Source organism: Leptodactylus fuscus, chromosome 4, assembly GCF_031893055.1.
Source record: "Leptodactylus fuscus isolate aLepFus1 chromosome 4, aLepFus1.hap2, whole genome shotgun sequence".
Taxonomy (NCBI): Eukaryota; Metazoa; Chordata; class Amphibia; order Anura; family Leptodactylidae; genus Leptodactylus; species Leptodactylus fuscus.
The window spans coordinates 96580146-96606125 of record NC_134268.1 but is presented as its reverse complement, the minus strand read 5'-3'; the positions used below and the strand labels follow the sequence as shown (position 1 = coordinate 96606125).

At 43.1% G+C, this 25980-nt stretch overlaps 1 protein-coding gene across 1 annotated transcript in view; it reads right to left on the bottom strand.

Moving 5' to 3' along the window:
- The window catches only part of CAP2 (cyclase associated actin cytoskeleton regulatory protein 2), a 106428-nt gene that overhangs the window by 62309 nt on the left and 18139 nt on the right, over positions 1–25980 (bottom strand). Inside the window, exons 3-4 of the mRNA XM_075270837.1 lie at positions 8535–8667; positions 7688–7788 (exon numbers count right to left, since the gene is read on the bottom strand). Coding sequence (XP_075126938.1) covers positions 7688–7788; positions 8535–8658 — 225 coding nt within the window. The 5' untranslated portion in view covers positions 8659–8667. The remainder of the gene's footprint in view (positions 1–7687; positions 7789–8534; positions 8668–25980) is intronic.

Genomic DNA, 25980 nt, shown 5'->3' with positions numbered 1-25980 from the left:
TAGAGGCTCCCTCCACCATGAATTGGTCCAAACTGGGCTGGTTAGAGGCTCCCTCCACCATGAATTTGCCCAAACTGGGCTGTTTAGAGGCTCCCTCCACCATGAATTGGTCCAAACTGGGTTTTTTAGAGGCTCCCTCCACCATGAATTGGTCCAAACTGGGCTGGTTAGAGGCTCCCTCCACCATGAATTGGTCCAAACTGGGGTGGTTAGAGGCTCCCTCCACCATTGATTGGTCCAAACTGGGCTGGTTAGAGGCTCCCTCCACCATGAATTGGTCCAAACTGGGCTGGTTAGAGGCTCCCTCCACCATTAATTGGTCCAAACTTGGCTGTTTAGAGGCTCCCTCCACCATTAATTGGTCCAAACTGGGCTGGTTAGAGGCTCCCTCCACCATGAATTGGTCCAAACTGGGTTTTTTAGAGGCTCCCTCCACCATGAATTTGCCCAAACTGGGCTGTTTAGAGGCTCCCTCCACCATGAATTGGTCCAAACTGGGTTTTTTTAGAGGCTCCCTCCACCATGAATTGGTCCAAACTGGGCTGGTTAGAGGCTCCCTCCACCATGAATTGGTCCAAACTGGGGTGGTTAGAGGCTCCCTCCACCATTAATTGGTCCAAACTGGGCTGGTTAGAGGCTCCCTCCACCATTAATTGGTCCAAACTGGGTTTTTTAGAGGCTCCCTCCACCATGAATTGGTCCAAACTGGGCTGGTTAGAGGCTCCCTCCACCATGAATTGGTCCAAACTGGGGTGGTTAGAGGCTCCCTCCACCATTAATTGGTCCAAACTGGGCTGGTTAGAGGCTCCCTCCACCATTAATTGGTCCAAACTGGGCTGGTTAGAGGCTCCCTCCACCATTAATTGGTCCAAACTGGGCTGGTTAGAGGCTCCCTCCACCATGAATTTGCCCAAACTGGGCTGTTTAGAGGCTCCCTCCACCATGAATTTGCCCAAACTGGGCTGGTTAGAGGCTCCCTCCACCATGAATTGGTCCAAACTGGGGTTTTTAGAGGCTCCCTCCACCATGAATTGGTCCAAACTTGGCTGTTTAGAGGCTCCCTCCACCATTAATTGGTCCAAACTGGGCTGGTTAGAGGCTCCCTCCACCATGAATTTGCCCAAACTGGGCTGTTTAGAGGCTCCCTCCACCATGAATTTGCCCAAACTGGGCTGGTTAGAGGCTCCCTCCACCATGAATTGGTCCAAACTGGGGTTTTTAGAGGCTCCCTCCACCATTAATTGGTCCAAACTGGGCTGGTTAGAGGCTCCCTCCACCATGAATTGGTCCAAACTGGGTTTTTTAGAGGCTCCCTCCACCATGAATTTGCCCAAACTGGGCTGTTTAGAGGCTCCCTCCACCATGAATTGGTCCAAACTGGGGTGGTTAGAGGCTCCCTCCACCATTAATTGGTCCAAACTGGGCTGGTTAGAGGCTCCCTCCACCATTAATTGGTCCAAACTGGGCTGGTTAGAGGCTCCCTCCACCATGAATTTGCCCAAACTGGGCTGGTTAGAGGCTCCCTCCACCATGAATTGGTCCAAACTGGGTTTTTTAGAGGCTCCCTCCACCATGAATTTGCCCAAACTGGGCTGGTTAGAGGCTCCCTCCACCATGAATTGGTCCAAACTGGGGTTTTTAGAGGCTCCCTCCACCATGAATTTGCCCAAACTCTGCTGGTTAGAGGCTCAATCCACCCTGATTTTCAAAACAAATGTTGGTGCCAACCTCAACTTACTACAAGGGCCAAATTCACTGCTGGTGACAAGCTCTCCTCACTGCAAGTGCCAAATACACATGTTTCAAGGTGTTTTCCTACTGTCAGAGAGGTGGTATTGAGTGTGTAAAGTGTGTAGTTGTTAGGCTGTGATGTTGGGGGTAATAGAGGGTCTTTGGTGTGTTAGATGCCCCCAGACATGCTTCCCCTGCTGTCCCAGTGTCATTCCAGAGGTGTTGGCATCATTTCCTGGGGTGTCATAGTGGACTTGGTGACCCTCCAGACACGGATTTGGGTTTCCCCCTTAACGAGTATCTGTTCCCCATAGACTATAATGGGGTTCGAAACCCGTTCGAACACACGAACATTGAGCGGCTGTTCGAATCGAATTTCGAACCTCGAACATTTTAGTGTTCGCTCATCTCTAATGACCGCATTTTGGAAACTACATCCATCTAAAAATTTATCAAGGGGTGAGCATTATGACACCACAGTTATTGGGGCATGCAAATAAAAAATTACTTTTTTTGCAATTAAATGTCAATTTAGTCACAGATTTTTCATATTCACAAGTTGGTAAAGGGGAAAGAGTACACCTTCAGTTTACATTACAAAATTTCTTCTGAATACAGCAACACCCTATATTTGGTCATAAAGTGTGGTATGGGTACATGGTGAAGCTTGGAACAGAGAGAGTGTAAAGCTAAGGCCCCACGGGCCGTATCCGCAGCACTAAAGCGCTGCGGGAAGAACCACTGCGTGAACGCATTGCAGTTCTTTCTGCAGCACTTTTAAGAGAAAGTTCACAAAGTTTTCCTCTGCGGACTTTCTCTTAACATTATATCTACGGGAAAGCCACCGGCTGAAAAGTGCTGTTTGGGCATGCAACAGGGCACTGAAGACAAGGATTGTCATTAATGCTTTTGGAGCGTAGAATGGTTTTCAGGTGGTGTGTAGTGGAGAATTGACCAAAAAGTGACCTTGTTTTGTAAACTATATCCCTCAAGAAATTATCAAGGGGTACAGTAATTATTTTGACCTCAGAAAAGATTTCTAAGAAGAAATGCACAGTGGTTGGTGCAAAAGGAATTTTGCAATTTTCCCAGATATATGCTATTTCAGTGCCCGATATGTCGAGCCAAATTTATGGCACTGTGAAAAGTTAACTCTAGTTATTACGCTCTGTTTCCTGATTATATCCTATCATGTGGCTCTAATCTTTCATGGAAATACAAGGTTCAGAAATGAACCTCAATCAAACCAAGTGCTGTGTCCTCTACAATCATCCACTATTGAGGGCAGTTAAATATGGTGCCTGATATGCTTATTAGGTTCCCAACCATCACGTGGGCTGTCTGAGTAAGGAGCAGTAAAGGGGCATGATTCTGAGCTTTCTGATACTATCCAATCAGAGGTGGACAGTATCCCTCTGGTTTACTATTCACTTGACTGCAGAGAATCTAATTATTGTCTCTTCTCGTTTAATCCGCTCTCTTTCCATTAACTCTCTTCTTGACGCCTTATAATCTGGTTTCCACACCCTGCACTGTACTGAAATGGCCCTCACAAAATTCTTCAATGATATCTTCATGGCTAAATCTAATGGTGACTTCTCTCTTCTTATTGTTCTGGATCTCTCATCAGCATTTGACACTGTTGACCATCATCTACTTCTCACTATGCTCCACTTTGTCGGCCTCGCAGACACTGCGCTCTCCTGGTTCTCCTCTTATCTCTCAGACCGCACTTTCAGTGTATCATTTGCGGGCTCTGTCTCTTCCCCTCTCCCCCTTGCTGTTGGGGTTCCTCAGGGCTCGGTCCTAGGCCCCCTGCTCTTTTCTCTCTACACAGCCCCCATTGGACAAACCATCACCAGAATTGGCTTCCAGTACCATCTTTATGCTGACGACACCCAAATTATACACATCTTCCCATGACATCACCCCTGCACTAATACAAAACACTAGTAACTGTCTCTCTGTTGTCTCAAATATCATGTCTTCGCTGAAGACATCTGAAGCTGAATCTCTCAACGACGGAACTACTGCTTTTTCCACCATCTAATAGATCTATCCCTGATATATTTATTGCAGTGTCTGGTCTTACCATAACTCCTAACCAGTATGCCCGCTGCCTCGGGGTTTTGTATGACAGACTTTTCCTTCACCCCCCATATTCAATCATGCGCACACTCATGTCATCTCCACCTCAAAAACATCTCTAGAATACGCCCTTTCCCTACCACAGATACATTAAAGACATTTATTGTTGCCCTGATCCTCTTGCGCCTTGACTACTGTATAATCTAATCTGAATGCAGCGGCCAGGCTCATCTATCAGTCTAGACACTACAGTGATGCTTCAAGTCTATGTCAGTCACTACATTAGCTGCCTATTCAATACATTATCCAGTTTGTGAGTTTGGATGTTTGTGGGTTTGTGTGTTTGGATGTTTGTTCCTCAATCACGCAAAACCCGCTCCACCGATTTGGCTGAAATTTTCCACAAACATAGTCGCTACACTCGATTGCGCAATAGGCTACTTTTCGTCACAATAGCGCACATATGTTTTTCCCAGGACCCCCACAAAACCCAAACTCACATCACTATCTCTGCAATCTCACACACTTTGGACCATAGCAAACCACAAAATTCATATTACCCTCTACAGCAGAGGTCAGCAACCCCTGGCACACGTGCCAAGAGTGACACTCCTGCCATATTTCACTGGCACACCAGCAGCACAGGACCTGCAAGAGTTAAATGAAGTCCAAGTGTCCCTTCAGTGCTCTGCTAGAGCTGAGGCATAAGGACACTCCCCTTTGAGAGGGGTGCAGGAAACCCAGGGGGTGGAGCTTAATCGCTCAGGTCTCTGCCTGCTATAGTGATAGCTCCTGCCGTCTGCATCCTGCAAAGATTCCCCGAGGAGGACAGGAAGCTGCTAGCAAAGTGAAACTGAAAAACACACAGGTACATAGGATTACTATTCTCTTTAATGTCAGGCATTTGGGGTTATTAGTTTAGTCTTAGTAACTCCATGTGCCTCACATTAATAGGAATAAACCCCATCATGTCCCTTATATTAACCCCTGTGTGCCCCATATAAAGGTTACTAATATGTGAGACATATGGAGGTACTAATAAAAGACCTCAATAATGAAGATACTTAATTATTACCTCCAAGTCTCTCACATATCAGTAACTCTTACACGGGTTAATGTGAGGGATATTATGGGGTTAATTGCTATTAATAAGAGGCACATGGAGTTACTAAACTGTCATGCACAGGGCCAGACTTTATGTTGCTTGCTCAAGAGTATCCTGTGCCCAAAACTTACATGTACTGGCGGAAAATAACAAATCATACAATGTCGTATATCGAAGTATATTCACTTGAAATACCTCTGTCATAAACACACTATGTACAGTTTATAACAACACCGTATAGCAGCTGAAATACAAATTAACTTCAACACAAAAGTCTCACGTATTCTCAACAACAAGATACAAAGTTACATTTCATATCCCATACCTTACTTATACACAGTACGAAAACCTTACCCATGCATGTATTTACCCACTTCTACAATCGCTGCAGACGAAGTCGCGGGTACCAGCTAGTACGATATAAACTTATCTCTCTCATCCACAAGGTTCTCCATAATGCTGCACTTCCCTACATTTTGTCCCTCATCTCTGTCTATCTCCCAACCCATGCTCACCATTCACTCAGTTACCTAAAACTAATATCCTCTATTATCAGAACCTCCCACTCCCGTATACAAGACTTCTCAAGAGTTGTACCACGTATCTGGAGTTTTCTATCCCGGACAATCAGATTAACTTCCAATTTCTACAACTTCAAGCGCAAGCTAAAGACAGTCTTTTCAGACAGACCTATCATAATTCCTGATGTACACCCTTCCACAGTTAGAATGCCTAAAACGAAATCCTCCTATGTTCACATTCCCGCATTACCCCACAGGATATGATGCCGTATCAGACTGATAAGGATAGGTCTGATTGGGCATAACAGTGCTTCATGGAGCTTAAAGCCCACCTCCAGTGCACAAAACACCTCATTTGCATAAGACTTTGAAGTGACACATATAACAAAGGTTGTTTATCACTGTAATGTGCTCTGTAACATGGTGATGACAGCTGAATATGCTTGGGGAATAGGGCAGTCTCCCTTTAAATATTTATTTTCCAAGGGAAATACACAATCAAAATGGGTGGCATGGTGGCTCAGTAGTTAGCACAGCAATCTTGCAGTGTTGAAGTCCTGAGTTTGTATCCGACCAAGGACAACATCTGCAAGGAGATTGTACGTTCTCCTTGTGTTTGTGTGGGTTTCCAAAGACAAACTGGTAGGGAAATGTAGATTGAGAGCCCTGTATGGGACAATGTCTGTAAAAGGGCTGAAGAATATTTTGGTGCTATATAAGTAAGCTAAGATAAAAAAAAAATTAAATTAAAGTGTAGCATTCTACTTTTATCTAAAATAGGATAAGATATTGGACCTGACAGATCTGTATTAAGAACTTCTATTACAACACAATGCTTTATGTATTTATCACATCAGTGATCTAGAACGAGTTGATTCTAGGTCTACTGTAGATGGAAATGATATGATAAGATTTGTGTTTGAAAATAAAATCTACAAAAGAATAAATAAGTTAGTTCAGTTAATAATCACTGTTCCATATGCTCGTAAAGCATTCAATACAAAATCCTAGTAAATACACCCATTTATTATGTAAATGCTTTAGAATATATTTAGATATAAACTCAGCTCTCATTGAAGCATATGTATCTTTTTTATGATATATGACACAGCTATTTGTATGATAACAGATGGAGAGGCTGTTGTTACTGTGAATCTCTAATAACAGATGGTGACTACATCTGCACTATCACAGAGCACATAAGTGTAGTACAAGGCAGGAGAGTTGTATTTAGAACCTGGCATAGCTATAGACAATCAGATATATTTATACATGTTAGGTATGTATGCTGGTGTATTGCATGAGGTTAGTGAACTGGGCCAATAACGAGAAAAGATACGGAGAAGATACATCATATATCTACTGCAGAGAACAAAGGCTTTACATAATAACCATTATCCTTTGCAACGGTCTACTGAACGACTGATTAGCCTGACAGTTATCTTATGTGTCAGGCCAGCTATACAAGATCTATACTAGATTTCCCCTAATTTGCATATCTATACAATGTAAAATTACATGAAACATGGGATCCAAACCTGAAAAAGAGGTAGAATCACTTCTACAATGAGAGGCTGGGTTCACATCTGCGTTGGAGTCTCTGTTGCAGAGAAAATAGGCTGCGAAAAAGTCCTGCACAGGAAATGAAAGTGGTGCTCACCCAGTGATCCCAAATATGGTCAATAGGGGTCCAGCGCCGCACCTCCCATGAGGCGACCTGAAGCGACCGCTTCAGGCGGCGCTATGCCAGGGCCCCGGGGAGGGCGGCATTTTTGTGACAAGCTGTCCTAGACTGGCTTAGGGTCACCGTCACTGAGCGGTGGATTGGGGAGGCCACTGGAGCAGCGCTGCTTCAGCGGCCACCCCTCACGCTCAGGCAGAGAGCAGGTCATCTCCCTGCCTGCTCTCTGTCTGCTAAAGACGCTCGCCCCGCCCCTCCGCTCCACCCCCTCCTCGGGGGGGGGGGGGGGGGGCGCGCTTTCTGACGTCTGCCTCAGGCGGCAGAAACAAATGGTTCACCCCTGGGTCCGGCTCTCCTTTGTTCAGCACCCCCAATGGACTCGAATGACGGAGAGACCAGTGCTAGTGTAACCCTAGTGTAATGCTGAGTAGATGTCCTTTAAGTTGCATTAAAAGATACATAGAAACAAAACAAAGGCCACACTCTAATAACTGTGTAAAAAAGACCAGTCTTATTATTAGTGTAAATATGCTTTAGTCCAATAAAAAAAATAAGACTTACATGAATTTCCACATCTCCACCAAGAATCTTGCTGTTTTTGAGATACTGTTTTAAGGACCCAGTCATCAGGGCATCAAATGCTTCTACATATGGCGCAACACCTGAATGGTACACAACCATATAAGACATGAATAAAAAGTGCAAACAAGACTATTAACACCTTATTAGTTCCCATAAATACAGCAGTGTAAGGCTACTTGCATATAGAAACAAAAACATGACATTAAACTGCCTGGCGCCTTGTTCTCTAGTTCTACTCTCTCCTCTTCTAAACAATCTTTCAGGCTGATTTACACCCAAAATAAAGTTCAAAGGATTTGCTTGAGAACCCCATTCTGTAACTTGTATTGTAGTACATATTTATGCATCCTACAAAAATGTTAATTACAAACAATTACAATTGCTACAAAATACAGTCTTTGTAACGTATTAGCCAGTGAATATGAAATGTAAAGATTGAGAGTTTTCAGTAGTTGATACCTTTTTTAATGGCTAACAAAAAATGATGACATATTGCGAGCTTTCGGAACCACTAGGTTCCTTCATCAGGCTGGTATAACACAATATCTGAAGGCAAGCACATTCATACAGGAATACAGTGTTTGATGCACAATTGATGGAAATCATTACACAACAAATAAACAGATAAGTCCCAAAGAAATATGTAATTACCTAGACTAGAAGTGATGTCATTTGATTTGTCATTAATTGGAGGGGGGGGGGGGGTACACAGTACAATGATGTTATATGGTGTGCTGTATGTGTTACATCAGTCACATCTTGACTTGGTCACTATACCAAGGCTCTTTGTTAAACCCTTCTTCCATACACATCTAAGCTATCTTACCTCCATTTAGTCCATTGAAAACATCATTCTCTGTTGACTTTGAAAAACAAGAGGTTGCCAACGCTGTTTCAAGTCGGATCACAGCTTTCTCCAACCTGTCCATTAATCCGTGCACTTCTGCCATCTTGAACACCTGAAGTAAAAATGTACAGAGATATGTAAAATCATTAATTAAAATATTAATGTTAAGGGTTTTACCAGGATTTCAATGTTTTTAAGGATAATATCTAGGTCAATATGTGATCAGTGGGGGTCTAATACTACTTTCAGTTCACAGGCTGGTGACATCACATTCATTCTTCAAGTGAATGGGGGTAATCTGCAATACAAAGCATAGCTGATATCCAAATATGCTAATCAGTGGGGCGGTGGACCTCCACTGATCCGATATTGATGACCTTTCCTAAGGATAGGGCATCCATATCTTGGACTCAAGATACCCTTCTAATAAATGCCACAACACTATACCACTTGATGGCATAACATTCTACTTATTCCCTCTCTTACAGACATCAGATTCCCCCTAATTCACAAATAGCCCCATATAGTTTACTACAAGACCCCACATATGTAATTCATTCAACTAAAGGACCATTAAACCTAAATTAAATAAAGGATTATAGTAAACTTAAGAAACAACTGGCACCAGTGATTTTATGCCTATAGAATTTTCTGCAGCCCCTGGTAGAGAACTCAAGTTAAGAGTGGTGTAGGATGTACCGGTACGTCCAGTCAGAACACAGTAGCTGCACGGAGATCGGAGCTACTGAAGCTGGGAGCTGGCTGTAACTTCAGCCGGAGCTCCCAGAGAGAAGACAGGGAAGATTTATTAGCTATGGACACTGCCATAATTCAGCTGCCCTCTGACCCGGCGATCACGTGATCCGCTGGGAGAAGCATCTTACAAGAGCTGCTGGGTCCTACAGGACCCAGATCTGCTCAGTAAGCTGTGTATACAGTGTGCAGGAGGCTGGATTCCTCCTGCATCTGGGGTTAATTGTAGCAGCCCCAGTTATAGGAGAAATCAGCCTCCAATACAAAAAAAAAAAAAAAAAAAAAAAAAAAAAAAAAAAAGATCAGATGTCCCCAAAGGTCTCTTATCACCTTATGGGGACATAATCTGAAAAAAAAAATAAAAATATAATAAAATTTCTTATTAAAAAAAATGTAAATAAAATAATTTTTTTTTTATAATACGCTAATAAAACGCTGTTATTAAAGGTTATAGCCCCACCCCTGAATACAAAACAAAATAAAAATTACCGTAACGGAGAGGAAAAACTATTTTATAAAGTTTTTCAGTGACACTTTGTGTTATTAAATAAAAAATAATAAATTGAAAACCAGACAAAATTTCCCTCCTATTATGTTTATATTTTCCCGGATATAAAAAAATTAAAACACATTCGAAAATAAAAACATAAAAATAAAGCCCTATGTGTCCCCGAAAAAAGACTCAAAAATTAGTTGACTGAGACATACGAGAAAAATGTTACAGACCTCAAAACCACACATACAAAATAAACCTAAAATGTGTCTGGTCCTGGACCACAAATTGGCCCGGTACTGAAGTGGTTAACATCATTCAGAGAGAGGCAGGAACAGCTATCTAACAAGGGAAAGAGTGAAAAATGCAGGATTTCACAAAAAGGATCCAAAATGTGTTAATAAAGTATATTGCAAAAGTTATTAATTACACTATTATTATAATATCAGAAAATAAAAAGATGTCAAAATTTTAGTTACGCTTTAACACCAGGGACTATTATAAGCAGAGGTTAGCAATAATGAGAAGGGGTAGAGTGTACGTACTCACTTTGAGAGTTATACCTTCTAAAATAGAAATCCTTACAGTTGGGGGCATTTTAAGGCCTGCCACTAATACGCAATGGAAGACAGCCAGAATTTCCCACTTTTGTAGGCACATTTACAAACTGTAAGTCTCAACCATCTATTCTATGTACATATGGCATATGATGGCATATGATGCAGCATAAGGCCAGGGCCCACATAGCGTGAAGGCCACGATTTGGCTGTGGCAGAAACAGTGTTTTACAGAACCTGCAAAGTGGATGGGATTCTAACTAATCCCATCCACACATAGCAGAAAAATATTCTCAGCGGAAATACTTTGATTTTAAAAACGCTCAAATTTTAGGAAATCACAGCATATCAAATATACCTATGTAAACGCTGGTGTTTCACTATAGGTATAACAGGGACAGAAAGTCTGCATTGGAAAACTTTGCGTTTCTTTTCTGTAATGCTTTTCACAGAAAGTCTGCAATGCATTCCGCTGCGGTCTTTTCTGCAGCGTTTTGCTGTGGCTCACTACGTGGTGCCTAACAATGGAAGATTATGAAGATAATCTGTTTTCCCTTAGCCCAAACAGCAGCACAAAATGGGGTATTCCTGCCCCTGTGTGCTGTTAGGACAGGTGGAACTTTTAATTAGCTAACAGTTTTTCCCCCTATAAGAGGCCAGAGCGACCTCCTCCCCCCTGTGTTAGTCAAAAAGTATAAAAGGCAATATAACAATACAAACATTACCATAAACAATGGGAGGGAGCCCTGTGCTGCTGTTTGGGCTAAGGGAAAACAGATTATCTTCATAATCTTCCATTCCCCCCTACGCCAAACAGCAGCACAAGATGGGGATCTAGCAAGTAAAATCCCAACTAGGGTGGGAGATCTTGGCAAACAGATGCCAAGACAGAATGTCCGAAGGCTGTGGCCTCTGAGCTGCACCAGTCCAATCTGCAGTGTCTGGCGAACATCAGATGAAACCTCCAGGAAGCAGCAGAACATATCTGCTCTAAGGAGAGCGAGCGTCTCTCTGACCGGGAAGTTGGTCCAATTCCGGTACTGGTAGGTCTTGAGCGCGAAGAGAGCAAGCGATGGCCTCCCTGATCCATCTTGACAGGGTGGCTTTAGAGGCTTTAACACCTTTGTTATGGCCGTAGGTATTGATGAGCAGGTTCTTCGAAAGGAAGCTGTACAATCCAATATATGCGCAGATATATGCAACCCTAGGACTAAATCCCTGGATGAACCCAAGTTGAACCCCATCAGGGAAAAAGGTAATGAATGGCTCCGAGGCAGCCAAAGCTTGTAATTCTCCAACCCTTTTGGCAGAGGTAATTGCCAACAAGAATGTTACCTTGTAGGCGAGATATCTCCAGTCCACTTCTATTAAGAGTTCAAAGGGGGGGGGGGGGGGGGAGAACAAAGCCCCTGAAGAACCACAGCCAAGTCCCATTGCGGGACAGGGGGCTGCATCTGAGGGCGGAGCCTAGAGGCCCCTTTAAGGAATTACTTTAATAGAGGATCTTGTTATAACCAGGTCCCTAGAAGAGTGGAAAGTGCTGAAACATGAACCTTCAGGGTAGCTGGAGTTAGCCCCTTACCAAGGTCACTCTGTAGGAACTCCAAGACTGATTCGATAGCAGAGTTGTTAAGCTGCCTATCCGAGATCCTTTGGTAACTCCTGTTAGTTGAATCCGCTCTTGAATGGGCCAACGTTCTTAGAATGGCCTGGGATAATCGTCTATCTCCGTATACGATGCGGTCAACCTCCAGGCCATGAGGTTGAACCTGTCCAGGTCCTGGCAGAGCTGTCAGTTCAAAATTACCAGGTTTTGGACTTGTGGAAGCCTCCAGTAGGTCCCTTGACTCATTAGGATGAGGTGGGTAACCCATGCCCTTTTTTGGCCAGAACGGCATGATCACTATTGCCGAAGTCTGGTCCTGCCTGAGTTTCGCCAATAACTTCGGAATCATCAGAATAGGAGGAAAAACGTATGCCAGTTTGAACCTCCAAGGTATTGACAGGGCATCTACCGCCAAAGGATTGTCTTCCCGGTAGAGGGAGCAAAACCTCGTCACTTTGGCGTTGTACTGGGTGGCCATCAGGTCCACCTCGGGGAGACCCCACATCTCAGTGAGATGATGAAAGATGTCCGGATTTTAGGGACCATTCGCCTGTCGTCACCAGGCCTCTGCTTAGCTGATCCGCAAGGATGTTCAGCCCATCTCGAATATGAACCGCTGATAGTTGTGAAAGATTCCTCTCCACCAGGAGAATATTAGATTTGTCACCTGCAGAAGCGAGGGGGATCTGGTTCCCTCCTTGTTTGCTGATATATCGGACTGCTGTTAAGTTGTCTGTTCTCACTCTCACAGCTTTCCTTTGCAGGTGGGGTGCAAACATTAGAAGCACACGGTGCACCGCAGTGAGCTCTCGCCAGTTGGACAAATGAGCCTTCTCTAAGCTGGTTCCAGGTCCCACGTACCGGGGTCTCCCCCAGAAGCACTCCCCATCTTGTGAGGGAGGCATCTGTGGTCAACAGGGTCCAGGATGTCTGGACCGTGGATTTCCCATCTCTGAGCTGGGACCACCAAGCCAGTGATCGATGGGTTCTGATGGATAACTGGATAGGCCTCTGTAGCCCCGAAGGACTGTGGTTCCCGACTCTCAGGATCTCGCACTGTAAGGGGCGCATGTGCCATAGGGCCCACAGAACTGCCTTGATGGCTGCGGACATGAGACCTAGGACCTTCATGGCGGTCCTGATAGTAACCTTCCGGGTTGTGGATAGGTGATGAGCCGCTTGACCAATCTTCTCCTTCCAAGGAGGAGGCAGGGAGATCATCATGCTGAGAGAATTAAAGATAAACCCCAGAAATTGAATCGGGGTAGATGGAACCACTACCGACTTCTGCCAGTTTATTAGCCAGCCCAGCTCATTTAGGAAAGCCACAGTGGATTCCAACTGTGTAGCAAGCACCTCCTTTGACCGGGCTTTTAGGAGCCATTCGTCTAGTTATGGGACAATAAGATCCCTTGGAGGCGCAGGGCGGCTACGACCGGGGCCACTACCTTTGTGAAGGTGTGGGGGGCCAAGGATTTGCCAAATGGGAGAGCTGTCTAGATAAAGTTGCTTGATGCCCTGAAGAGGGAGGGTCCTTACGTATTTGTCTGGCTTGAACAAGTTGAAGGACCGATGGATCTTGGATAAGCCATGATCAGGCGGACATATGATGAGACCAAATAGCCTACCCAGCCGATCTAGATGTGCTCTCCTCAGAGAGGGAGGCATAGGTAGTCAACAGGTTCCGGCCTTATCTGGACCGTGGACACTCTCCACCAGAGAGGGATGCATCAGTGGTCAACAGGGTCCAGATAAATTGGACCGTGGACTCTACATTCAATTTCATGTTCCTCCTATGGAACGCTTATCTGGATGTGCTCTCCACCAGAGAGGGAGACATAGGTAGTCAACAGGGTCCGGCCTTAGCTGGACCGTGGACACTCTCCACCAGCGAGGGATGCATCAGTGGTCAACAGGGTCCAGATAAATTGGACCATGAACTCTTCATCCAATTCCACTTTATTCCTATGGAACTTTTCTGTAGATTCGCCCCACTAGTGAGAGAGAGGCGTTTATAGTCAACAGGGTCCAGCGCTAGCTGGACCATGGACATCCCGTCCTTAAGATGGAACCCCACATGGATGAAAGAAATTTTGAGGAATAACTAAAATTGGCTTGACCCAGACTGCTGAGTTTTTTGTCAGCTGGATGACACAGCCTCCTCCATCCAATTCCTCATTGCCCGTATGGGAATCTCCTGTAGATGCGCTCTCTACCGGAGAGGGCTGTCTCTGTGGTCAACAGGGTCCAGACTATCTGGACATGGACATCCAGCCCTTAAAATGAAGCCCCTGCAGGCCCCACGGGTTGTGATTCCAGGCCTCAGACTTACCTTCTGCAGGCCGCATGCGCTATATGGCCCAAGGGACTGCAACTGCAGACCCTGACATAAGATCCAGTAACCTTTGGCAGTTAGGATGGAAACCCGCTGTATCACCTATAGATAATGCACTGCTGATATGATCTTTCCCACCTAGAGGAGGGAGATTTTCAAGCAGAGTCCAGCATGAAGTTTAGAGACTTTCTCCATGTGAATGGACCATGAGAACCACAAGTACCTTATTAACTTTTTTTTTTTTTTTTTTTTTTTTTTTTTTTATATATCACGAATGCAAAGTGCAACTGGGATTGAACCCAGGATACTGTGGATTCAGGCATACAAGTCTGTAACCCTACAGATTGAGCCACTAGGGCTTCTATTTCTAAGTAAGACCTCTTATGAAAACTGGGAGAGGGAACCTTACCAGAAATCTCATGTACTCCTTCACCCAGGAGATGACAACAATAAATGAAGGGCTCCTAGCTGGAGGACCCCGTACTGACAGCAGTGCCGACATGCATAACCTTACAAAAAATTGACTTAGAGCATCCACCATCATGTGAGCAATAAGCAAATATGCACCTAATAAGTAATGACAGTACATAGGTATCTGAACCCTTCTTTTAGGTTCACAGCATATAGTCCCCGCTTAGGAATTAAATGCACATTGAAAAACCGCAAGAAATAAAAAAAAAATTTGGTTGGATCTTACCATAATGGCGGTGAATCGACTTCGATATTGTGAAGTTGACAGAGTGCCCATAGCAATAGAAATTAGTGCTTTTAGTCTCTGCAGTGAACACAGAGGGAAAGCTGAAAGAGGACACGGCTTACCTTACTGCAGGGCAGTAAATGAACTGCAGCTGAAAAAGTCAGTAACCTGCACAAGGCAGGTAAGACAAAAGACTGCAGTATAAACCTAGATCTTTCACTCAGAAAGAAGGGAAAGAGAAAAAAGGATCTAAGACACCTTATTCTAAACCATAGAGGAGGCCACAGCCTCCTCCACCTGTCCAGTCGCACAGGACAGAAAAAAACACAGGGGGGAGGAGGTCGCTCTGGCCTCTTATAGGGGGAAAAACTGTTAGCTAATTAAAAGTTCCACCTGTCCTAACAGCACACAGGGGCAGGAATACCCCATCTTGTGCTGCTGTTTGGCGTAGGGGGAAAATAAATTTCTGCAGGACATGTTTGTAATTCAGGAGGGGTTCACACTTGCTCCTGCTGTCCACCCACCATGATTCTGTCGAAATTGCAGAAAAACAGATTGGGGAAGGTTTGCATACAGTCAGTTTAAAAACCCATTAATTTCAATGTTTTTTTAAAGCAATCTGCATGTGTCTGTATGCAGCCTCTCCACCATAAAACCACTTTTTTTGCACGGACACAAAATCCGCAATCTGTTTTTCTGCAATTTTGGTGGAATCAAGGTGGACAGACAGCAGGTGCAAACGTGAACGCCCCCTCAGCAGAAAAAAAAACCCTTTATGTCACTATAGACGTGCTGTATACCATGCCACCTACTCTTTGTTATCGAATTTCATGGCTTTTTTCAATTTGCATTTCAATATACATTTGGATGCACAACTGAATAAAGATGCAAAACGAACGACTGAAGCCTACACTAAAACCTGGCTCTGCTGGTTTGAGTTCCAGCGCTCTGGGGAGTATCGGACACTCTTGGGCTCTGGACCTCCTTCGTAGACATGTGAGGTATACTCTACCTGTGGTTGCTATGGATAGATGCACCCTGACGCTGGGTTCACACCAGCGTCTGTTCTCCATTCTCAGGTTTCCGTCTTCTGCATGAAACCTGTCATGCTGAGTCCGGCTGTGAGCGCCGGTGAGCGTTTTGTGCGCTCCGCTGCGAAACCGTTTTTTTTTTTTTTTTTTAACCGGACACAGAGTACTGCATGTCCGACTCTGTGTCCGGTTTAAAGAAAACGGTTTCACTGCGGAGAGCATAAAACGCTCACCCGCGCTCACGACCGGACACCTTTCAAACCCAATCAAATTAATGGGTTTGATAGATGCCGGCAGGTTTCTGTCTTCTGCCCAGTTTTGTGCAGGAAACGGAAACCTGCAGAACGGACTCCCGGCTGCAGATGTGAACGAGCCCTAAGTGGCATATCTGGCGTATCTGAAACCACAATAGCTATTGTTTTTAATGTTAGCATACACACTATGCATGGAGATGAAGTTTTGAAGAATTTACTTTTGATATCTTTTGAAGCAAATCTATTATTTATGTGTAAATGCTAGGATCAGAGGGAAGCTTTGTTCTGATAATGTAGAGAATGCTATCAGCGACTTCCTGATCTTCCTTACATTGCTCAAAATGTACTGTGTGTTCTGTCTATAGATACAACTAAAATTCGGATACATTCTGCCAAGTAGTAACACCCTGTGTCAATTAACTCTACCATGAAACTGTCTTCTTCTACATACAGTGTTGGCCAAAAGTACTGGCACCCCTGCAATTCTGTCCGATAATACTCATTTTCTTCCAGAAAATGATTGCAAGCACAAACTCTTTGGTATTAATATCTTCATTTATTTTGCTTGCAATGAAAAAACACAAAAGAGAATGAAAAAAAAGTCAAATCATTGATCATTTTACACAAACTCCAAAAATGGCCCGGACAAAAGTATTGGCCCCCTCAGCCTAATACTTGGTAGCACAACCTTTAGACAAAAAAACTGCGAACAACCGCTTCCTGTAATCATCAATGAGTTTCTTACAATGCTCTGCTGGAATTTTAGACCATTCTTCTTTGGCAAACTGCTCCAGGTCCCTGATATGTGAAGGGGGCCTTCTCCAAACTGCCATCAAGAGATTTCTCCACAGGTGTTCTATGGGATTCAGGTCTGGACTCATTGCTGGCCACTTTAGAAGTCTCCAGTACTTTCTCTCAAACCATTTTCTAGTGCTTTTTGAAGTGTGTTTTGGGTCATTGTCCTGCTGGAAGACCCATGACCTCTGAGGGAGACCCAGCTTTCTCACACTGGGCCCTACATTATGCTGCACAATGTGTTGGTAGTCTTCAGACTTCATAATGCCATGCACATGGTCAAGCAGTCCAGTGGCAAAGGCAGCAAAGCAACCCCAAAACATCAGGGAACCTCCGCCATGTTTGACTGTAGGGACCGTGTTCTTTTCTTTGACGGCCTCTTTTTTTCCCTGTAAACTCTATGTTGATGCCTTTTCAAAAAAAGCTCTACTTTTGTCTCATCTGACCAGAGAACATTCTTCCAAAACATTTTTGGCTTTCTCAGGTAAGTTTTGGCAAACTCCAGCCTGGCTTTTTTATGTCTCTGGGTAAGAAGTGGGGTCTTCCTGGGTATCCTACCATACAGTCCCTTTTCATTCAGACACTGACGGATAGTACAGGTCAACACTGTTGTACCCTCGGACTGCAGGGCAGCTTGAACTTGTTTGGATGTTAGTCGAGGTTCTTTATCCACTATCCGCACAATCTTGCGTTGAAATCTCTTGTCAATTTTTCTTTTCCGTCCACATCTAGGGAGGTTAGCCACAGTGCCATGGGCTTTAAACTTTTTGATGACACTGCGCACGGTAGATACAGGAACATTCAGGTCTTTGGAGATGGACTTGTAGCCTTGAGATTGCTCATGCTTCCTCACAATTTTGCTTCTCAAGTCCTCAGACAGTTCTTTGGTCTTCTTTCTTTTCTCCATGCTCAATGTGGTACACACAAGGACACAGGACAGAGGTTGAGTCAACTTTAATCCATTTCAACTGTCTGCAAGTGTGATTTAGTTATTGCCACCACCTGTTAGGTGCCTTAGGTAAGTAACAGGTGCTGTTAATTACAAAAATTAGAGAAGCATCACATGATTTTTCAAACAGTGCCAATACTTTTGTCCACCCCTTTTTTATGTTTGGTGTGGAATTATATCCAATTTGGCTTTTTGACAATTCTTTTTGTGGTTTTCCATTGAAGACAAATTAAATGAAGATAATAATACCAAAGAATGTGTGATTGCTATAATTTTCTGGAAGAAAATGAGTATTATCTAACAGAATTGCAGGGGTGCTAAATACTTTTGGCCAACACTGTAGTCCCCCCTGCTGTCCACTTACCTGCACAGATCACTGGTCCGGTCCCCACTGTTCTCGGTCCTCTTCCCGCCTCCCAGGTTAGTGTTACAGACCTAGGAAGAAGGCGGTGCCTGTGGCTTAGGAGAGTGTAGGCGGGTACAGGGCGGGGAGATGTCCATTCATTCCTCTCGGACCTAGCTAACATTGTTAGCTTTTCCCACAATGCTTGGCCAGTAGCAAAGCATTGTGGGAAATAACCTCCGACCTCGATTCCGATCGCGATCGTGAAATTTACTCGATCGCCGATCGAAATCCAATCTTTTCTGATCCTGATCGCTCAACCCTAGTCCCCAGCCTTAAACACAGTTTTTCTTTCCTGCGGTCTTTACGCCATGTGGGGCCCCAGCCTTAGATAGAAATAAAGTCAAGGTTATATTACTTTAGTCCTTCCCCCCATATCTTTTTTCTTTCCTTTTCCCTGTTCGCACATAACTTGTCTCTCCCATCCACACTTCCCAGTAATTACTAAATGCCCCTTACCTGTGATGATGTGCCCCTGCAGCTGCCTGCCACTTTAGTAGTTATGCCCCTGGGGTACAAGTGCATGCTCCTATATGTTCAAATCTACAAACACTATAAAAAAATTCCTAATATTTACGGGTTTAGATTCTTGTTCAACATAGTATAAAGAACTAAAGCAGACAATGTCCACATGAAATCTCATCATGAGATATGTCTGAGGACAAGTAAAAGGACAAGTCATAAATATCAAAGCGTGTGCACTAGAGATGAGCGAACAGTGTTCTATCGAACTCATGTTCGATCGGATATTAGGCTGTTCGGCATGTTCGAATCGAATCGAACACCGCGTGGTAAAGTGCGCCATTACTCGATTCCCCTCCCACCTTCCCTGGCGCCTTTTTTGCTCCAATAACAGCGCAGGGTAGGTGGGACAGGAACTACGACACCGGTGACGTTGAAAAAAGTAGGCAAAACCCATTGGCTGCCGAAAACATGTGACCTCTAATTTAAAAGAACAGCGCCGCCCAGCTTCGCGTCATTCTGAGCTTGCAATTCACCAAGGACGGAGGTTTCCGTCCAGTTAGCTAGGGGTTAGATTCTGGGTAGGCAGGGACAGGCTAGGATAGGAAGGAGAAGACAACCAACAGCTCTTATAAGAGCTAAATTCCAGGGAGAAGCTTGTCAGTGTAACGTGGCACTGACGGGCTCAATCGCCGCAACCCAGCTTTCCCAGGATCCTGAATGGAATACACTGTCAGTGTATTCCCGTATACCCAATATATACCCCCGATACCCGTTCCAACGGTGTGCCCCCCCACCTTCACCCCAGAAATACCCTGCAAGTCCCCTAGCAATAGGATTGGGGCTATATACACCCACTATTTTTGCTACTGCCATATAGTGCCATTGTCTCACTGGGAATTCAAAGAATATATTGGGCTTACATATAACTTCAATTCCAGGGAGAAGCTTGTCAGTGTAACGTGGCACTGACGGGCTCAATCGCTGCAACCCAGCTTTCCCAGGATCCTGAATGGAACACACTGACAGTGTATTCCCGTATACCCCATATATACACCCCAAATCCCCGTTCCAACGGTGTGCCCCCCCACCTTCACCTCAGAAATACCCTGCAAGTCCCCTAGCAATAGAATTGGGGCTATATACACCCACAATTTTTGCTACTGGTATATAGTGCCATTGTCTGACTGGGAATTCAAAGAATATATTGGGGTGACATGCACCCACAATTTTTGCTACTGCTATACAGTGCCATTGTCTCACTGGGAATTCAAAGAATATATGGGGGTTATGTGCACCCACAATTTTTAATACTGGTATACAGTGCCATTGTCTGACTGGGAATTCAAAGAATATATGGGGGTTACGTGCACCCACAATTTTTGCTACTGCTATACAGTTCCATTGTCTCACTGGGAATTCAAAGAATATATGGGGGTTATGTGCACCCACAATTTTTAATACTGGTATACAGTGCCATTGTCTGACTGGGAATTCAAAGAATATATGGGGGTTACGTGCACCCACAATTTTTAATACTGTTATACAGTTCCATTGTCTCACTGGGAATTCAAAGAATATATGGGGGTTATGTGCACCCACAATTTTTAATACTGGTATACAGTGCCATTGTCTGACTGGGAATTCAAAGAATATATGGGGGTTACGTGCACCCACAATTTTTCATACTGGTATACAGTGCCATTGTCTCACTGGGAATTCAAAGAATATATTGGGGTTATGTGCACCCACAATTTTTACTACTGGTATATAGTGCCATTGTCTGACTGGGAATTCAAAGAATATATGGGGGTTATGTGCACCCACAATTTTTAATACTGGTATACAGTGCCATTGTCTGACTGGGAATTCAAAGAATATATGGGGGTTATGTGCACCCACAATTTTTAATACTGGTATACAGTGCCATTGTCTGACTGGGAATTCAAAGAATATATTGGGGTTATGTGCACCCACAATTTTTACTACTGGTATACAGTGCCATTGTCTGACTGGGAATTCAAAGAATATATGGGGGTTATGTGCACCCACAATTTTTAATACTGGTATATAGTGCCATTGTCTGACTGGGAATTCAAAGAATATATGGGGGTTACGTGCACCCACAATTTTTGCTACTGCTATACAGTTCCATTGTCTCACTGGGAATTCAAAGAATATATGGGGGTTATGTGCACCCACAATTTTTAATACTGGTATACAGTGCCATTGTCTGACTGGGAATTCAAAGAATATATGGGGGTTATGTGCACCCACAATTTTTACTACTGGTATACAGTGCCATTGTCTGACTGGGAATTCAAAGAATATATTGGGGTGACGTGCACCCACAATTTTTGCTACTGCTATACAGTGCCATTGTCTCACTGGGAATTCAAAGAATATATGGGGGTTATGTGCACCCACAATTTTTAATACTGGTATACAGTGCCATTGTCTGACTGGGAATTCAAAGAATATATTGGGGTTATGTGCACCCACAATTTTTAATACTGGTATATAGTGCCATTGTCTGACTGGGAATTCAAAGAATATATGGGGGTTATGTGCACCCACAATTTTTAATACTGGTATACAGTGCCATTGTCTGACTGGGAATTCAAAGAATATATTGGGGTTATGTGCACCCACAATTTTTACTACTGGTATACAGTGCCATTGTCTCACTGGGAATTCAAAGAATATATTGGGGTTATGTGCACCCACAATTTTTACTACTGGTATATAGTGCCATTGTCTGACTGGGAATTCAAAGAATATATGGGGGTTACGTGCACCCACAATTTTTGCTACTGCTATACAGTTCCATTGTCTCACTGGGAATTCAAAGAATATATGGGGGTTATGTGCACCCACAATTTTTAATACTGGTATATAGTGCCATTGTCTGACTGGGAATTCAAAGAATATATGGGGGTTACGTGCACCCACAATTTTTGCTACTGCTATACAGTTCCATTGTCTCACTGGGAATTCAAAGAATATATGGGGGTTATGTGCACCCACAATTTTTAATACTGGTATACAGTGCCATTGTCTGACTGGGAATTCAAAGAATATATGGGGGTTATGTGCACCCACAATTTTTACTACTGGTATACAGTGCCATTGTCTGACTGGGAATTCAAAGAATATATTGGGGTGACGTGCACCCACAATTTTTGCTACTGCTATACAGTGCCATTGTCTCACTGGGAATTCAAAGAATATATGGGGGTTATGTGCACCCACAATTTTTAATACTGGTATACAGTGCCATTGTCTGACTGGGAATTCAAAGAATATATCGGGGTTATGTGCACCCACAATTTTTAATACTGGTATATAGTGCCATTGTCTGACTGGGAATTCAAAGAATATATGGGGGTTATGTGCACCCACAATTTTTAATACTGGTATACAGTGCCATTGTCTGACTGGGAAATCAAAGAATATATTGGGGTTATGTGCACCCACAATTTTTACTACTGGTATACAGTGCCATTGTCTCACTGGGAATTCAAAGAATATATTGGGGTTATGTGCACCCACAATTTTTACTACTGGTATATAGTGCCATTGTCTGACTGGGAATTCAAAGAATATATGGGGGTTATGTGCACCCACAATTTTTAATACTGGTATATAGTGCCATTGTCTGACTGGGAATTCAAAGAATATATGGGGGTTACGTGCACCCACAATTTTTGCTACTGCTATACAGTTCCATTGTCTCACTGGGAATTCAAAGAATATATGGGGGTTATGTGCACCCACAATTTTTAATACTGGTATACAGTGCCATTGTCTGACTGGGAATTCAAAGAATATATGGGGGTTATGTGCACCCACAATTTTTACTACTGGTATACAGTGCCATTGTCTGACTGGGAATTCAAAGAATATATTGGGGTGACGTGCACCCACAATTTTTGCTACTGCTATACAGTGCCATTGTCTCACTGGGAATTCAAAGAATATATGGGGGTTATGTGCACCCACAATTTTTAATACTGGTATACAGTGCCATTGTCTGACTGGGAATTCAAAGAATATATTGGGGTTATGTGCACCCACAATTTTTAATACTGGTATATAGTGCCATTGTCTGACTGGGAATTCAAAGAATATATGGGGGTTATGTGCACCCACAATTTTTAATACTGGTATACAGTGCCATTGTCTGACTGGGAATTCAAAGAATATATTGGGGTTATGTGCACCCACAATTTTTACTACTGGTATACAGTGCCATTGTCTCACTGGGAATTCAAAGAATATATTGGGGTTATGTGCACCCACAATTTTAACTACTGGTATACAGTGCCATTGTCTGACTGGGAATTCAAAGAATATATTGGGGTTATGTGCACCCACAATTTTTAATACTGGTATATAGTGCCATTGTCTGACTGGGAATTCAAAGAATATATGGGGATTTTGTGCACCCACAATTTTTAATACTGGTATACAGTGCCATTGACTGACTGGGAATTCAAAGAATATATTGGGGTTATGTGCACCCACAATTTTTACTACTGGTATACAGTGCCATTGTCTCACTGGGAATTCAAAGAATATATTGGGGTTATGTGCACCCACAATTTTTACTACTGGTATATAGTGCCATTGTCTGACTCGGAATTCAAAGAATATATGGGGGTTACGTGCACCCACAATTTTTGCTACTGCTATACAGTTCCATTGTCTCACTGGGAATTCAAAGAATATATGGGGGTTATGTGCACCCACAATTTTTAATACTGGTATACAGTGCCATTGTCTGACTGGGAATTCAAAGAATATATGGGGGTTATGTGCACCCACAATTTTTACTACTGGTATACAGTGCCATTGTCTGACTGGGAATTCAAAGAATATATTGGGGTGACGTGCACCCACAATTTTTGCTACTGCTATACAGTGCCATTGTCTCACTGGGAATTCAAAGAATATATGGGGGTTATGTGCACCCACAATTTTTAATACTGGTATACAGTGCCATTGTCTGACTGGGAATTCAAAGAATATATTGGGGTTATGTGCACCCACAATTTTTAATACTGGTATATAGTGCCATTGTCTGACTGGGAATTCAAAGAATATATGGGGGTTATGTGCACCCACAATTTTTAATACTGGTATACAGTGCCATTGTCTGACTGGGAATTCAAAGAATATATTGGGGTTATGTGCACCCACAATTTTTACTACTGGTATACAGTGCCATTGTCTCACTGGGAATTCAAAGAATATATTGGGGTTATGTGCACCCACAATTTTTACTACTGGTATATAGTGCCATTGTCTGACTGGGAATTCAAAGAATATATGGGGGTTACGTGCACCCACAATTTTTACTACTGCTATACAGTTCCATTGTCTCACTGGGAATTCAAAGAATATATGGGGGTTATGTGCACCCACAATTTTTAATACTGGTATATAGTGCCATTGTCTGACTGGGAATTCAAAGAATATATGGGGGTTACGTGCACCCACAATTTTTGCTACTGCTATACAGTTCCATTGTCTCACTGGGAATTCAAAGAATATATGGGGGTTATGTGCACCCACAATTTTTAATACTGGTATACAGTGCCATTGTCTGACTGGGAATTCAAAGAATATATGGGGGTTATGTGCACCCACAATTTTTACTACTGGTATACAGTGCCATTGTCTGACTGGGAATTCAAAGAATATATTGGGGTGACGTGCACCCACAATTTTTGCTACTGCTATACAGTGCCATTGTCTCACTGGGAATTCAAAGAATATATTGGGGTTATGTGCACCCACAATTTTTAATACTGGTATATAGTGCCATTGTCTGACTGGGAATTCAAAGAATATATGGGGGTTATGTGCACCCACAATTTTTAATACTGGTATACAGTGCCATTGTCTGACTGGGAATTCAAAGAATATATTGGGGTTATGTGCACCCACAATTTTTACTACTGGTATACAGTGCCATTGTCTCACTGGGAATTCAAAGAATATATTGGGGTTATGTGCACCCACAATTTTTACTACTGGTATATAGTGCCATTGTCTGACTGGGAATTCAAAGAATATATGGGGGTTACGTGCACCCACAATTTTTGCTACTGCTATACAGTTCCATTGTCTCACTGGGAATTCAAAGAATATATGGGGGTTATGTGCACCCACAATTTTTAATACTGGTATATAGTGCCATTGTCTGACTGGGAATTCAAAGAATATATGGGGGTTACGTGCACCCACAATTTTTGCTACTGCTATACAGTTCCATTGTCTCACTGGGAATTCAAAGAATATATGGGGGTTATGTGCACCCACAATTTTTAATACTGGTATACAGTGCCATTGTCTGACTGGGAATTCAAAGAATATATGGGGGTTATGTGCACCCACAATTTTTACTACTGGTATACAGTGCCATTGTCTGACTGGGAATTCAAAGAATATATTGGGGTGACGTGCACCCACAATTTTTGCTACTGCTATACAGTGCCATTGTCTCACTGGGAATTCAAAGAATATATGGGGGTTATGTGCACCCACAATTTTTAATACTGGTATACAGTGCCATTGTCTGACTGGGAATTCAAAGAATATATTGGGGTTATGTGCACCCACAATTTTTAATACTGGTATATAGTGCCATTGTCTGACTGGGAATTCAAAGAATATATGGGGGTTATGTGCACCCACAATTTTTAATACTGGTATACAGTGCCTTTGTCTGACTGGGAATTCAAAGAATATATTGGGGTTATGTGCACCCACAATTTTTACTACTGGTATACAGTGCCATTGTCTCACTGGGAATTCAAAGAATATATTGGGGTTATGTGCACCCACAATTTTTACTACTGGTATACAGTGCCATTGTCTGACTGGGAATTCAAAGAATATATTGGGGTTATGTGCACCCACAATTTTTAATACTGGTATATAGTGCCATTGTCTGACTGGGAATTCAAAGAATATATGGGGGTTATGTGCACCCACAATTTTTAATACTGGTATACAGTGCCATTGTCTGACTGGGAAATCAAAGAATATATTGGGGTTATGTGCACCCACAATTTTTACTACT